This window comes from Nicotiana tabacum, chromosome 24, assembly GCF_000715075.1.
Source record: "Nicotiana tabacum cultivar K326 chromosome 24, ASM71507v2, whole genome shotgun sequence".
Lineage (NCBI taxonomy): Eukaryota > Viridiplantae > Streptophyta > Magnoliopsida > Solanales > Solanaceae > Nicotiana > Nicotiana tabacum.
In genome coordinates, this window is record NC_134103.1 from 61,905,205 (window position 1) to 61,920,533 (window position 15,329).

A 15,329-nucleotide genomic window follows, 5' to 3' on the forward strand; every position below is an offset into this window, starting at 1 on the left:
TTTTGGCTAATTTCGGCTTATAAGCATATGACTTATAAGCACCTTGGGTGTTTACCAAATGCGTAGATACATCAAAATATGCTTTCTAAGCTAGTTTGACAAACTTATAAGCTTGGTCAAACACCCTCGTGGTTAACAAAAATACTTGTAAAAAGTTAATTACCTATTTGACTGAAAAAATATATTCCATCTTTAATAATTAGTTACTTATTGACCAAATTTGCTTAGATTTGGGGAATATCACTCGTTTAGATGTTAATTCACACCAGTGACATGTACACCTATCACATGGAAAGAAATAATGGTAATAAGTTTAATTGTACCTTCTTGCTTTGATCTCAAAATGGTATGAAATAATTAATGGTAATATAATAAAACTGGGAATAAGTTTTAGTTGTACCTTCTTTCTTTGATCTAAAATGGTAAGTAACTAATGGAATCTTTTTTGGAAATAAACTAATGGTAATATAATAAAAATGGTAAGTAATTCTAGTTGTATCTTCTTTCTTTGATCTCAAAATGGTAAGTTATTATTGGTAACAGAATAAATCTGGTAATATTTTTAATTCCACCTTCTTGCTTTGATGTCAATATGCTAAGTAACCAATGGCAATAGAATAAAACTGGTAGTGTAATGACCCAGAGAGCTGCCTTCGCTTTTGGCGTTCCTTAGTAAATCTCCGGAAGTTTTAATTGTAGCTTCTTGCTTTGATCCTCAAATGGGATTTAGTCCGGTATTTGACCTCCAAAATAAATTATTTTAAATAATGCATTTAATTGAGGTAAGTGTGGTTTTTCTTCCACAAAATTGCTCAACCATTAGATGTCGTTTAAATACTCAAATGTCTTCCCTTACCCACGGTTTCAACACTCCTTTCAGTTATCCCAATCTTGAAGTCTTGCCTTTAAACTGAAAAGGGTCTATCTTCCTCACAAATCAAAATGTTTTTACCTCTCTTCCTTTTCTTTTCTCTAGGGTTTCTTTCCTTTTCTTTCTTGTCTTTCTCAATCAAACTCCATCTCAAATCCAGAAGATCTACTCCCATATATGGCCCCTCTTCTTATCCCATCCTTGGTTGTCTTATCTCATTCTATAAAAACCGCCATCGGCTGTTAGATTGGTACACTGATCTCTTGTCCGAGTCACCTACACAAACCATTCTAGTTCAGCGCTTCGGCGCCCCTCGAACCATTGTCACAGCCAACGCGGACAACGTAGAACATATTCTCAAGACAAACTTCACCAACTATCCAAAAGGTAAGCCCTTTACTGAAATTTTAGGGGATTTTCTTGGGGTCGGGATCTTCAACGTGGATGGCGAAATGTGGAACACGCAGCGTAAATTGGCGAGCCACGAGTTCAGCACCAAATCCCTGAGGGAATTCGTGGTCAAGACGCTTGAGGAAGAAGTCGAAACGAGGCTAATTCCTTTGCTGGAAACAGCTGCTGAAAGCGGCAGAGTTTTGGACTTGCAAGACGTGTTGAGACGTTTTGCATTCGACACTATTTGCAAGGTCTCACTTGGCATCGACCTACATTTTTTGGATGTTTCTCAGCCTGTGCCACCTCTTGTTGAGGCGTTTGACAACGCGTCACAGGCTTGCGCCATGCGCGGCATGGCACCAGTCTATGCTGTATGGAAATTCAAGAGAGCTTTCAAATTAGGATCCGAGAGTAAGTTAAAGGAAAACGTAACACAAATTCATGATTCTATTAACGAGATCATAATCACCAAAAAGCAGAATATCCATGAAAATGGAGGTGAGAGGAATAGTGATCTTCTCTCCAGATTATTATTGGTCGGTCTTGAGGATGAGGTAGTGAGAGATATGGTCATAAGCTTTCTCATGGCAGGGAGGGATACCACCTCTTCAGCCTTGACATGGCTCTTTTGGCTCCTCACAAAACACCGAAATACCGAAATCGAAATACTAGATGAAATCATGTCAATCAAGGCTATGAACTACGACGAATTGAAAGAGATGAAGTATACGCACGCATGTTTGTGTGAATCGATGAGGCTTTATCCGCCGGTGGCGTGGGACTCCAAGCATGCAGTTAAGGATGACATTTTGCCTAACGGTACTCGGGTTTACAAAGGCAATAGGGTTACTTATTTCCAGTATGGGATGGGTAGAATGGAGGAGTTATGGGGAAAGGATAGACTTGAATTTAAACCTGAAAGATGGATTGATCAAAATGGGGAGTTGAAAACAGTGAGTCCCTATAAGTTCCCAGTGTTTCAAGCAGGTCCAAGGGTGTGTTTAGGGAAAGAGATGGCTTTCATTCAGATGAAGTATGTCTTGGCTGCAGTGCTCAAACGGTTTGAGATTAAACCTGTTAATGTCGACAAGCCAATATTTGTCCCTCTTTTAACTGCTTATATGGCTGGAGGTCTCAATGTGAGAATTTGTAATCGTGCCAATGCTTGAAATGAAAAGTAATAAGTCATACGGTTGTGATCCCTTGGTAAAATCAAATCCAATATTCGTATAACATAGTTTTTTTTATTAGTCAGTTTAAATAGAATTCTATATTTAAAGATAATTTAATTTTAAAATTTTCAGTTTACATTCATATGCTTTTATAATCAAAGAAATTTCATGGCATGTTTAAAATCAAAAGTTTCAAACGTTGTTTTTACAACACGTGTGTGTACGGGTAAAATCGGGGGTAATTTCTACCCTGATTCTCCGATGAGAAAACGGAAGAAGGGCACGGATGCACGAGATTGTGATCGAGGATAGAAATCCTTTGTATCGAGATCCATGAAAAGTGAACGATGTGCTCATTATCGGGTAGGATAAAGAGACGTGCCCCGGGCCCAGAACGAGTTCTAAGACCTCGGAAAATACGGTAGACGGTTGCACACGACAGATAGAGGGCAGTGATATTCGCACCTAACCGGATATCACAGCACGGATCTCGCTCGGTGTCGGTTATGGATCAGTAATTAACGAAAAATGAAGATTTTTTACCTTTTTTAGACTTATACTAGGGATGAAACTCTCCTACTATTTAAAGGGGAAGTTTTTCTTTGGTAACACACATTGTAACACGCAAATCAAAGCAATTCAAATTTATTTTTCTGCTTTCTAGCTACTGCTAAAGTTCTTATTTAATTGTTCTGTTCTTCATTCATAACTGGGCTCGAACTGAGGATCCAATCGAGGACGAGGTTACTGTTCAACCTAGGTTTGGGCTAGGCCATAACATTACAACTGGTTTGATCGTTTATTTTGTCTTTAACTCGTTTATCTAATATTTTTTATTATTTGTGTTGAATCAAACCACATATCCTTAAAACCGCATACAAATTTAATTGTTATCCAATTTAAGGGTAAACAACGTGCACAATTAAATTATGTCTCGTTAATTATAACGGATGTAATAATCAACATGAAAAACCACACTTTACTCAATGAATGAACTGTTTTGGTGCGAAATACCTATCTAAATCCCTCTTGGGATCAAAACAAGTACAAACCGCTCTATAGCAGCCTTATTTGTTCTAAATATTTTTGGATATTATAGCGAAGTGTTGTTATAAAGAATATATATTATAACATAATATGAAAATTTGTTCTAGAAAAAGCTTGGCTTTTATAGTAAAGTGTTGTTATATAGGAATGTTGCTATAAAAAGCTCTGACCGTACAGGTATAATTAAATTTTTATTCTATTCCATGAATATTTTTACCATTTTGAGATCATAGCAAGAAGGTAGTACAGTTAAACTTATTTCCTTTTTCTTACGGTCTTATCATGTGGTAAGTAGTAGTACATGTTGGTGTGAATTTACTTAATCTAGCGATATTCCCCAAATTTAATCAAATTTACTTAATAACCATTTATAAGATAGAATATAGTTATTCAGTCAAACTGATATCTTAATTTTTCACGTGTGTTTTAGTTAAGAAGATTATACTTTGTCTAAAGAGTCCTTTTGACTATGCGCAGACCTGTAGCTGGAGCACAAGTTATAACTAGGTGAAATTTAAAAATAGTCAAATTTACAAGTGGTGATTGAAAAATAGTCACAGTTTCAAAAGTAATCAAAATTTAGCCACTTTTTATGTAAGGATAAATCTGAACAAAAACACTATTCAAAATTTGGAAAATATTCCAGCATAATTTACTGGAGTTTGAATTTTTTACATATGAACTTCCGGTATAAATATAGTGGAACTCCATCATAATATACTGGAGTTCCAGCATAATACACTGGTTCAGCATAATATGTTGAAAGTTCATACACAGATGCTTCAATCTCCAGTATATTATGCTAGAACTTTTCGCCTGTTGGAGTTCCAGCATAATATACTGGAAGTTCATACACAGGTGCACCAATCTCCGGTATATTATGTCGGACCGGTCATTGCAGCAAAATAGTGGCTATTTTTCAATGACTTTGCAAACGGTAGTTATTTTTAAATTACCAGTCCGAAAACTGGCTAGCCCGTGCTATTTTTACGTTATAACTCTCTTCCTTTGATACTAGTTAAAAGCATACTACTCCCTTTGTTTCAAATTAGATGACACGTTTTATCAATTGGAAATAATTCAACTTTAAACTTTTTATTTTACCCATTTTATCTTTAATGAGAAGCTTTTATAATCAAATGTCATGGCGCCAACTTTTGCCCCTTATATTTTTAAGACCACAAGTTTCAAAAATCTTTTTTTTCTTAAACTCTGGTCCGAGTCAAACCACCTCATCTAAATTCAAACGGAGGGATTATTAATTAAATATTAGTAGTTTTACACACTACTTAAAATTCGAATCTAGAATTTCTAAAACATGGGTGCACCACTAAAAAGCGAAAAAAAGTACTAAGTGAGAATCGATCAATGTTCCTTTAGATAAATAACTCAACGTTCAACCAAGTGCAACATTCAACCTTTTTGGAATATGGGGTACCAACATATAATATTAGATCAATTTTACAAAAATATATACATAAAATACCTAATTTGTCAGAACGACCATGGGTTCACGTGCACCATAAAAACGGCCTAATTAAATCCGCCCCTGCTTATAAAAAGGAATTGTTATATGACAACATGTGTTTACGTGCACTTTTTCACTTAATCTAGTTGATAAGTATGTATTTTTACCTGAAATTATAACTTGATTGTAGATTAATATTGTTGAAATATGCATTAGATGTAAGTAAACTTCGTTTGTGTTTGAAAAGATGGAAGGAAGAAAATAGTAATTTCCAGTACAATTTTCACTTTCGTTGTTTGGTTTGAACAAAGAAAAAGGAAATGGGATTTGGAGAAAAGGATATAGTTTTCTCATTGTCACACTCAATTTTCACTCCTTTTTTTGGACAATAAAATGCCGAGAAAGTTTCAAAAAAGTGATTTAAGGAATAATAAAATACTAGTACTCCGTAGTAGTCTTTTTTGTTTTTCGTGCTTCACTTTGTCTTCCTTTCTTTCTCTTTGTTGATTTGTTTTCCTTTTCTCGTTTTCTTCTATCTTTTTTTCTTTTCCCAGAAAAGAGTAGTACCGAGTATTATTTTTTTTTCACCAAGAAAAGGCTAGTAGTTGCAATGAGTAAAACGGAAACAACATACATTGATCCATTGCCCTTGTCTATCAACGGATCGACTACTATCATTGTTGTCTGTATGGGGTAAAATTAGTCGGTGACAGTGGTCTAAAGATGAGGTGACACTTGTACCGAAGACATAACGTGAGTCAGCAGATGACTGGCACCGGATGCAAGCATCTAATTAGTACTGAACAAAACCAGAAGACAACAGCTGGTAGTAGAGATTCAGAACATTGTCATCGAATAATATTTAATGGACAGCCGTTACAGAGAATATCTGTCTTTATAGCCAACCGTTATGCACCCATCAATGACAATTTTATTCTCATTCAAGAGAGGCTTAATTTGAGGATCTTGTGTCACGACCCGAAATTCCCACCTTCGGACCGTGATGGCGCCTAACATTTTACTTGCTAGGCAAGCCAACGTTAGAATAATATTATCCATTTTAAAATAACTTTTAAATTTATTAATAACAAAGAAACAAATGCGAAAATAAAATCTAAAATATAGTGAATAATCCATAAAAATAACGGTGTCTAAATACCATCCCAGAATTAGTGTCATAAGTGCACGAACTTCTAGAATAATACAAATACAGGTCTGAATAAAATAAAGCTATATGAAAGCAAATACACAGCTAAAATAAGGTAGACGGGGACTTCAGAACTGCGGACGTTGTGCAGTTATACCTCAAGTCTCCTTTGAATAGCTGAAATTCGAGCAAGTCTATGGTACGTCACTGGGACCAACTCCGAAATCTACACAACAAGTGCAAAGTGTAGTATCAGTACAACCGACCCCATGTACTGGTAAGTGCCGAGCCCAATCTTGACGAAGTAGTGACGAGGCTAAGGCAGGTCACTTATATTAACTTGTACGCAATAATAGTTATAACCACAATAATAGAATTAAATCAGGTAACTCATTTCTAATAGTTGAAGCCAACTCAGCAGTCATAACCAATTATTATTTCAATCAATTTCTGTTGCAGCGTGCAACCCGTTCCCACAACATATTCATTTTCAATCCTCTCATATATTTATTTTAATCAAGTATATATAGACTTTTAAATAAGTCTGTTGCGGCGAGCAACCCGATCTCCCAATATGGACTTTTAATAAATCTGTTGCAGCGTGCAACCCGATCCCCCAATATGGACTTTTAATAAGTCTATTGCGGCGTGCAACCCGATCCCCCAATATTTTCATTTCAATCAATTATGTTGCGGCGTGCAACCCGCTCCTCCAATATATCCATTTACCAATTCTTACAGAAGAAATTGCCCCAATAAATGCAACAATTAATATAAAAATTTTAAGACAACAAGCATACAATAATTATGATTTAATTATGAAACAAACAATGACAAATAGCAATTTATTATAGAAATCAGGGGAAAAAATAGGCAGTTTACTATTTAATATGCTAAATGTCAAGTAGCAATTAATGCATATAAATCAAATTAGCATGTAGCAAATATTGCAGGAATTCAAGAATTAATATTTGACAAAGAATAGGAGAGAAACAATTATCATAACAATTAATTCGTATATTAAAACAAATTTAGGATTTTTAAATAATTATGTAAACAATTAATTTGACGACGTATAGACACTCGTTGCCTTGCATATATGTCGTTCACATGCTTTTCACATAACAAATAATTTAAGGGTTCTATTCCCGCAAGTCAAGGTTAACCACGACACTTACCTCGCTATGCAACCAAATTCAAGATTCCAATAAACCTTTACCTCGCGAATTCGTGTCTGAAATCCTCAAATCTAGTCATAAACAATTCAACGTACTCAATACAAATCGTAGGAATTAATTCTATATGAATTTACTAATTTTTCGAATTAAAATCCAAAATTTATTTTAAAAATCGACAGTGAGACCCACGTCTCGAATCCCGAAAAAGCTCACAAAATTCGAACACCCGTTCCGATATGAGTTCAACCATACAAAAATTATCGAATTCCAACATCGGATTGCCTTTCAAATCCTCAATTAAAGTCTTTGAAGATTTCTACCATTTTCAACCCAATCTTTACCCGTTTGAACTTAACAATCTTCCCACAAACCTTATTGGTACAAGCATGTATAACTAATACACTCACATCCAAGAATCAAATTACTAATTACCTATTTCTAGTTAGATTTCGAAATTGAAGAATTGGGGAAAGAAATTCTTACCTCTTTGAAGCCTTAGCAACCCTTTGATGCGATTTCAAGGTTTGATTCAAGGAAGAGTAGTGAAATCTTTGGTTCTCCCATTTCCTCTCTCTAGAATCGCTCTCTCTTCTGTCACGACCTAATTTTTCCCTCCGTTGGGTATCGTGATGGCACCTAGTCTTAGGGATGAGGTAAGCCTAACATTTACTGAGTAACAACAATAACAAAGTAAATCTAACAGTCTCGATATAGAAATCTTTACAAAATTTATAATTTTCCAAAACCGGTTGTACAAGTCATAAGCTCTACAGAGTTTACTACAACTTCTAAATACAACTGTTCGAAAGTAAGTAAAAAAAATAGTGTAAATACAAAATAGGGAGGTGACTCCGAAGCCTGCGAACGCAGCGGCAGGTTTACCTTGAGTCTCCTCAGCAAGGATCCGCACAACTACTAACGATCGATACCTGGATCTGCACAAAATGTGCAGAAGTGTAGGATGAGCACACCACAGCGGTGCCCAGTAAGTATCAAGACTAACCTCGGTGAAGTAGTGACGAGGACTAGTCAAGACACCTACTGGTCTAATAAACTGAACAAGCATAAGTATAGGGATGACAGAACATGACATCTATCTAAGGATCCCGCGATATGGCTAACGACATAGCAACTGCAATAAGGAAGGAAAAATAGCAAGTAACAGCGGAACACCAGAATAAGACACAAAAGAATGAACGGAAACACAACCCAAATTCGAATATCACAATACACTAAAGGCAAGTAGTAACTCAGCAACTGCAATAGTTTTCACATCAGGTCTCAGTCAACAAACCCCAATAAATTAGTCAAATCTTTCAAGTGTAAACTTTCACCCGTAAGTTTTTAAATTGAGGTCTTTAGAATATAATCCTTTCCAATAAGAAATTATTTTTGAAATATACTTCCTTCAAATAAATATCTTTCAAACATAGTTCTTTCAAGATAAAAACACTAAACTTTTCAAATAATTAGCCTTCAAACATAGTTCTTTCAAGATAAATACTTTTCAAGTATAACCCTTTCAAATAAATATCCTTCAAACATAGTTCATTCAAGATAAATACTTTACAAATATAAACTTTTCAAGTAATATCCTTCGAGTATAAGTCACCATGTGACACCTAAGCATGGAAGATTAGCAGTTCCGAACACAGATATAACTACAGGAGAATCTACCGGGATACCGTCCCGTAGTCCCATATTAAATGAATATGCAGTACAGGAGGGATCTCCCGGAATACGTCTGTAGTCCCAAAATAAATATGCAGTACTGGGGGATCTCCCAGAATACGTCCGTAGTCCCAAAGTAAATATGCAAGATATGGGGATCTCCCGAAATACGTCTATAGTCCCAATTTAAATATGCAGTACTGGGGGATCTCCTGGAATACGTCTGTAGTCCCAAAATAAATATGCAAGACAGGGGGATCTCCTGGAATACGTCTGTAGTCCCAATTTAAATATGCAGCGCAAACAACAGAGATAACAACTATAACACGACAGAAACCTTGTACATTACCACAACAAGTACAAAAGCAACAATGACAGAGATGCAAGGTACGGCGAGCAAATCAACTCAAGAACTTAAATCACAAGAACGGTAGAACTCATTCATAAGGAATAACCACAGTAAAGAATGTTAAGCACAAAGAGAACAGCTTAACAAGGGAAAACAAAATAAAATGTAGCAACGGTTCCACAATATTCAAGTCAACAATAAGAAGCCAACACGAGTCAAATAGTTCCAAATAATGGCAAGTCAACTAAGATATAGGTTATCTAAACTCTTTTTGAGGTTGAGCAATTACGAGGAATATTCAACAATTCAAGTAAGGATAAGCAGCGGAAGATAATCATAACTCCAATTAAGACTAAACAATTATAGGATGAGAAAATAATGATTTCAATTAAAGATAAGCAGTTATAAAAAATATAGCACGATGATAGAAGAGGTAAAATCTTTGGTTAAGTCGAATAAGGGTCAAATAGACAGTAAGAGTGAATCCTAAAGCAATTATCTCTAATCAAAGCATGTAGAGGTGAAACTAGCAAATAGGAATTCAAGCGTATCAAGAACAACATCATACACGGTGAATATAAGGACATACAACAACAACAACAACAACAACAACAACAACAACAACAACAACAACCCAGTATAATCCCACTACTGGGGTCTGGGGAGGGTAGTGTGTACGCAGACCTTACCCCTACCCTGGGGTAGAGAGGCTGTTTCCGATAGACCCTCGGCTCCTTCCCTCCAAGAACTCCCCACCTTGCTCTTGGGGTGACTCGAACTCACAACTTCTTGGTTGGAAGTGGAGGGTGCTTACCACTAGAGTAACCCACTCATGTCGGTGAATATAAGGACATAAGAACCCAAAAAGGCCAACTTTTCACAAATAAGTCCGAGCACGCACTCGTCACCTCGCGTACACAGACTACAATCAACATAGATAACTCAAATCTTAAGGTATAGTTCCCCCACATAAGGTTAGGCAAGATACTTACCTCAAATCACTCGACTCAATCTGAAACCACGCTCTTGCCACGAGTATCCAACTCCGAATGTCCCAAATCTAATCAAATCAATGGCATAATGTAAATAATACTACAAGTAACTACTTTAGCTAATGAATTCGAAGCTAAGGCAAGAAAATAGGAAAAACGCCCAAAAATGTCTCCCCGGACCCACGACTCAGAATCGGATAAAAGTTACCAATTTAGAACACCCATTCACTCACGAGACCACTCATACAAAAATCATCTAAATCTGATGTCTAGAACTCGAACAAAAACTCAGAATTTCGATTGGGCAACCCCCCTCCCCCCCCCCCATTTCTTACATTTCTCACCCTAATTACCATGATTAAATGAGGAAAACTATAATAGATTAATGCAATAAAACCAAATTCGAGTAAGAAATCGTTACTCACAAGATTCCTCTAAAAATCCCTCAAATAATCGCCTTTTCCCAAGCTCAAAATCAAAAATGGAGTGAAAATGAACTAACCCTTGATTCCAACCCCTTTTCTGCCCAGCGATCCTCGCACCTGCGACCATTTCTCGCACTTGCACCTACCGCACCTGCGGTCTAACCAGTCGCACCTGCAGAAGTCACTAACTCCCACAGTGTCTGCACTTGCAAGCCTTCTGCACATCTGCGGGCATCGCAGATGCGGAAACTCCTCGCACCTGCGACCCCAGGCCAACTCTGAATTCTTGCATCTGCACTTCCATCTCCGCACGTGTGAGTCCGCACCTGCGGTTCCCACTCCGCAGGTGCGAAACACCAGACACCAGAAAAACTACAGCAATGGCCTAAGTCTAAAAATTCATCCGTTAAGCATCCGAAACATACCCCGTGGCCCCCAGGACCTCAACCAAACATACCAACCAATCCTATAACACCATACGATCTTAGTCGAGCCTTCAAACCACATTGAACAACATCAAAAACATGAATGGAGCACGGATTCAAGCATAAGGAACTTTGAATTTTCCAAATTCTACAAATGACGCTGAAACATATCAAACCTAATCCGAATGACTTTAAATTTTACACACAGATCACAAATGACACTACGAAACTACGGCCACTTCCAGAATTCCATTCTGGGCTCAATATCAAAATTTTCACTGTCGACCGAAATCGCCAAAAATCTAACTTTTACCAATTCAAGCCTAAATCTACTACGGACTTCCAAAACACATTTCGGACGCGCTCCTAAGCCCAAAATAACCATACGAAGCTGCTGACATCATCCATAACTCATTCCGGAGCCATTTACACAAAAAGTCAAATTCCGGTCAAATTCTCACCGCTTAAGCTTCCAAAACTAGAATTCTTCTTCCAATTCGACTCCGAATCATCCGGCAACTGAATCCAACCATGCACGCAGGTCGATATACATAATATGAAGTTGCTCAAGGCCTTATGCCGCTGAACGGAGCTTAAATTATCAAAATGACTGGTCGGGTCGTTACACCTTCTTTCTAAAATACCAAAAATTGCCCCCAAAATGAACCCCAATCGAGTTAAATGAAATGGGCTTCGGGTCATAAAACTCCATTTTAGCGGTTGTGCAAAACGTGTCTGGAAATGAAATTTCGGAGCGTTATGGAATTTCGCACAGGCGCGGAGCGCCAGGCGCCGCGTGGGGCGGCACGGTAGTACAAATTCTGCCAGCGTTTGGTAATTTGGTCATAACTTCTTGTAGGAGTGTTCAAATGGAAAACGGTTTGAAGCGTTAGAAACTAGACTCGAAGATTTTTCATTTGATAGGTTTTCCATCACATAACTCTTTATATATATATAGATATACTCGTCCAAAGTTTGGTCTTATGCGTACTCATTTGGAACTTTAGTCTATTGGCTTAGACTTAGGACTTTTCTTAGACCCCATATCACTTATAATATGCCTCGTACACTTATTATCATATCCAATAGGTGTCCATCATGTTAATAGTCCTCGAATGAGAAGTAGAGTCCGCCCCCAAACACATAACATAACTTATCTCTTCTTTTGCACATTTCAATTTTTCGAATTTTACTAACTCCCAAAATTTCCAACAATTTCGCCAGAGTTTCCTTTGTAACTGGGCCTATCCACCTGTCAGAGAATCCAAGAAACCAATCCTAACAACACATACATAATCCAATCAACGTAACATAACATGAAAACAATACTAACAGTGGCCTCATAAGCAATATATTTCTAGAAAATAAATGATATTAACATAAGCTATTCAGGTGATACGTAACTCATAGCAGGTAAGCTCTCAACATATTCATAGAACACATAAATGAACGCTTAAATTAAAGATGATATTTTTGGGTCCTCATATCTTGTCTCCCTGAATCAAGATATAAATAGGAGGATTAACATCCATTGTTGGCACGAAATACTCGGTACATAAAAAGCTATAATCTATTTTCATTTTACGATCTATTCTAGCACTTGAACATTACATCCACTTTTGTCGTCGGAGAGCCTAAGTTCTTAGTCGGTCATGTTATCTCCTTTGATTTCATTCGTTCATCTTATTTTCATTCTTATTTATTTATCGTTCCTGGGTCAAATTGATTCGCTTGTTTATAAACCACACTATAAATTCAACTTTACCATTTTACGAGTAAACAGTTTGACGTCCACCGTGGAGCATAGACAGCTGTGTAATTGTTTTGATCCATTCGTTTGTTACTAACAAGTCATTTTCCTTGGTAAAAATCTAATATGGCAGCTAATGATATCAACAACGTTATGAGCGGGAAGATGTGTTCCGGCATGATGATTCAACCAGCGAAACTCGCAACGAAGAGGATAAAGCAACCTCGGTTCACGAATGACAATATCCTCGGCATGTGTGAGGGCCGACCCTTGATGATGCGGAGGATGAGCATGGTGTCAAAATGGTCAAAATCTTGAGAGAACAACAAAAGGAGATCAGGGATCACCTTTTTTTTGGTAAAAATTGTTTTATATTCAACCAAAATCACGAATTGCTGACCAACTCCTATACTATGTAAGAAAACACTATGACTCTTCTATGCACTACACAACCAATATCAATGCCCTAAACTATAGCCTATACACATCACGGTTAGCTATTCAAAGCAAGAAAAATACAAATGAAATTCACAGAACCTAAGTATACTATAGAAACCAGTTCAATGACTCGAAATGTTTCTGCCAGCTGGGGTATAAGTTGCCTCTGATGTGTATATGGATTGCAATCTCTCTACAGAGTCTGTCTGGTGATGTGCTTTCATTCTGGAATCGAATCTTGTTCTTGTCTCTCCATAGAAGATATATCATCATCCCAAAGACAGTTGAAACAATTGTCCAATGTCCTTTCTTTCTTTTGACACATATGGTCACCCATTATACCTTCTCCTGCCATGTTTTAGTTTGCCTGGGATATACAAGCCATGTCAAAAGCCTAAGCCAAATACTCTTTGTATAAGCACATTTAAAGAACAAATGCTCAAAAAGTTCATTAGCTAGACCACATAATATACAAATTTGAGGCACTTGAATACCTATTTTCTGTAGTCTCTCACAGTAGGCAGCCGACCTTGAACAGCAAGCCATAGATTGAATTTGTATATTGGGTTTAAGTGTGGTTGTAGTATCAGGCTCTTCCAGGGTACCTTTTGGAATTGAGGATTTTGCAGCTGGTACAACTTCTTGATGTTGAATCTTCCATCAGGGAATTGCAATTGAGCAATCTTGAGGTCAGGTCACCTTGCAAAGTTGGTAGTTCCATAATAAGATTCCTAAGCTCAAGGATTTTCCTCACAACCCAGGTTGCATTCTTGGGTATGTGCATAGTATCTACATTCTGGTGCTTTATGTAGTAGGAGTGAATCCACCGGATCCAAAGACAGTCCTTCTTTGTGATAGCCTATAAATGTTTGGCCACAGTTGCTTTGTTCCATTGGTAGAGATTTATCACATTCAACCCCCAGCAAATTGGGGCATACATATCTCCTCCCATGACACCGATGCTTTTCTAGAGATAGCAGATGTGCTTGTCCATAAGAATGATCTACAGGTAGCTTCAATCATTTTCAGCATCTTTTTTGGTAACAGGAAAATTTTTGCCCATTAAGATAACAGATTTTATAAGTTGCAATCTTTCTGAATATGACAGCAGCTTTGATGTCCAGCAGTTGATTCTTGCAGTGATTTTTTTCACCTGTGGCCAGCATTGTAGGACGAAAAGTTTCCCGAATGCTAGAGGCAGACCAAGTATCTAAAGGGTAGAGTACCCTCATTGTAACCCAACTCCTATAAGATATCCTTTTTCAAGGATGCAGATATGCCAGGAAAGTAAATGGAACTCTCGTCTGCATTTTCCTGCAAGCCTGAAGCCTTTGAGAATTTCATAAAAGCCTGCAGAAGCAACCTAATAGAGGGAAGGTCTGCCCAGCAAAACATCAAAAGATCATCAGCAAAACATACATGAATCACCCCCATTTTTTTTACATCTGGGATGGAAGTGAAATTTCTTGTTTAAGGCCAACTGATAAAATTCCCTCTGCAGATATTCCATAGCAAAAACAAACAAATAGGGTGACATTGGATCCCCTTGCATGATCCTTCTTTGTCCTTTGAAAGACTTTGTAATTCCACCATTTAGGATCAATGAATAAGTGATAGTTGTTATACATTCCATGATCCACTCAATAAACTTATGTGGGAATCCTAGCTCAATCAGTAGTCTTTTCAAAAATTACCAATCTAGTGTGTCATAAGCCTTTCTAAGATCAACCTTGAGCACACATCTTGCTAAAATACCCTTCCTGGTGTAGCCTTTGAATAACTCATGAGTGAAAAGAATATTATCAGTGATGCTTATTGTCACAACCCAAAATCTCACCTGTCGTGATGACGCCTATCTCAATACTAGACAAGCTGAAAATCTTAATAAACCATCATTTCTTTTAAATTTGAAAACAAAATAATTAAATTCAGCGGAAGAAATCTCACAATTTCAAATATAATACTCCCAAAACCCAGTGTCACTGAGTACATGAGCATCTAAT

The 15,329-nt window shown here is 37.1% G+C and overlaps 1 protein-coding gene across 1 annotated transcript; it reads left to right on the plus strand.

Moving 5' to 3' along the window:
* Positions 1-909: 909 nt before the first annotated feature.
* LOC107801204 (cytochrome P450 94B3-like) lies at positions 910-2,447 on the plus strand. Its single transcript, XM_016624485.2, has one exon. The coding sequence runs from the start codon at positions 943-945 to the stop codon at positions 2,431-2,433; it is 1,491 nt and encodes a 496-aa protein (XP_016479971.2). The 5' UTR covers positions 910-942; the 3' UTR covers positions 2,434-2,447.
* The last annotated feature ends 12,882 nt before the right edge of the window (positions 2,448-15,329 follow it).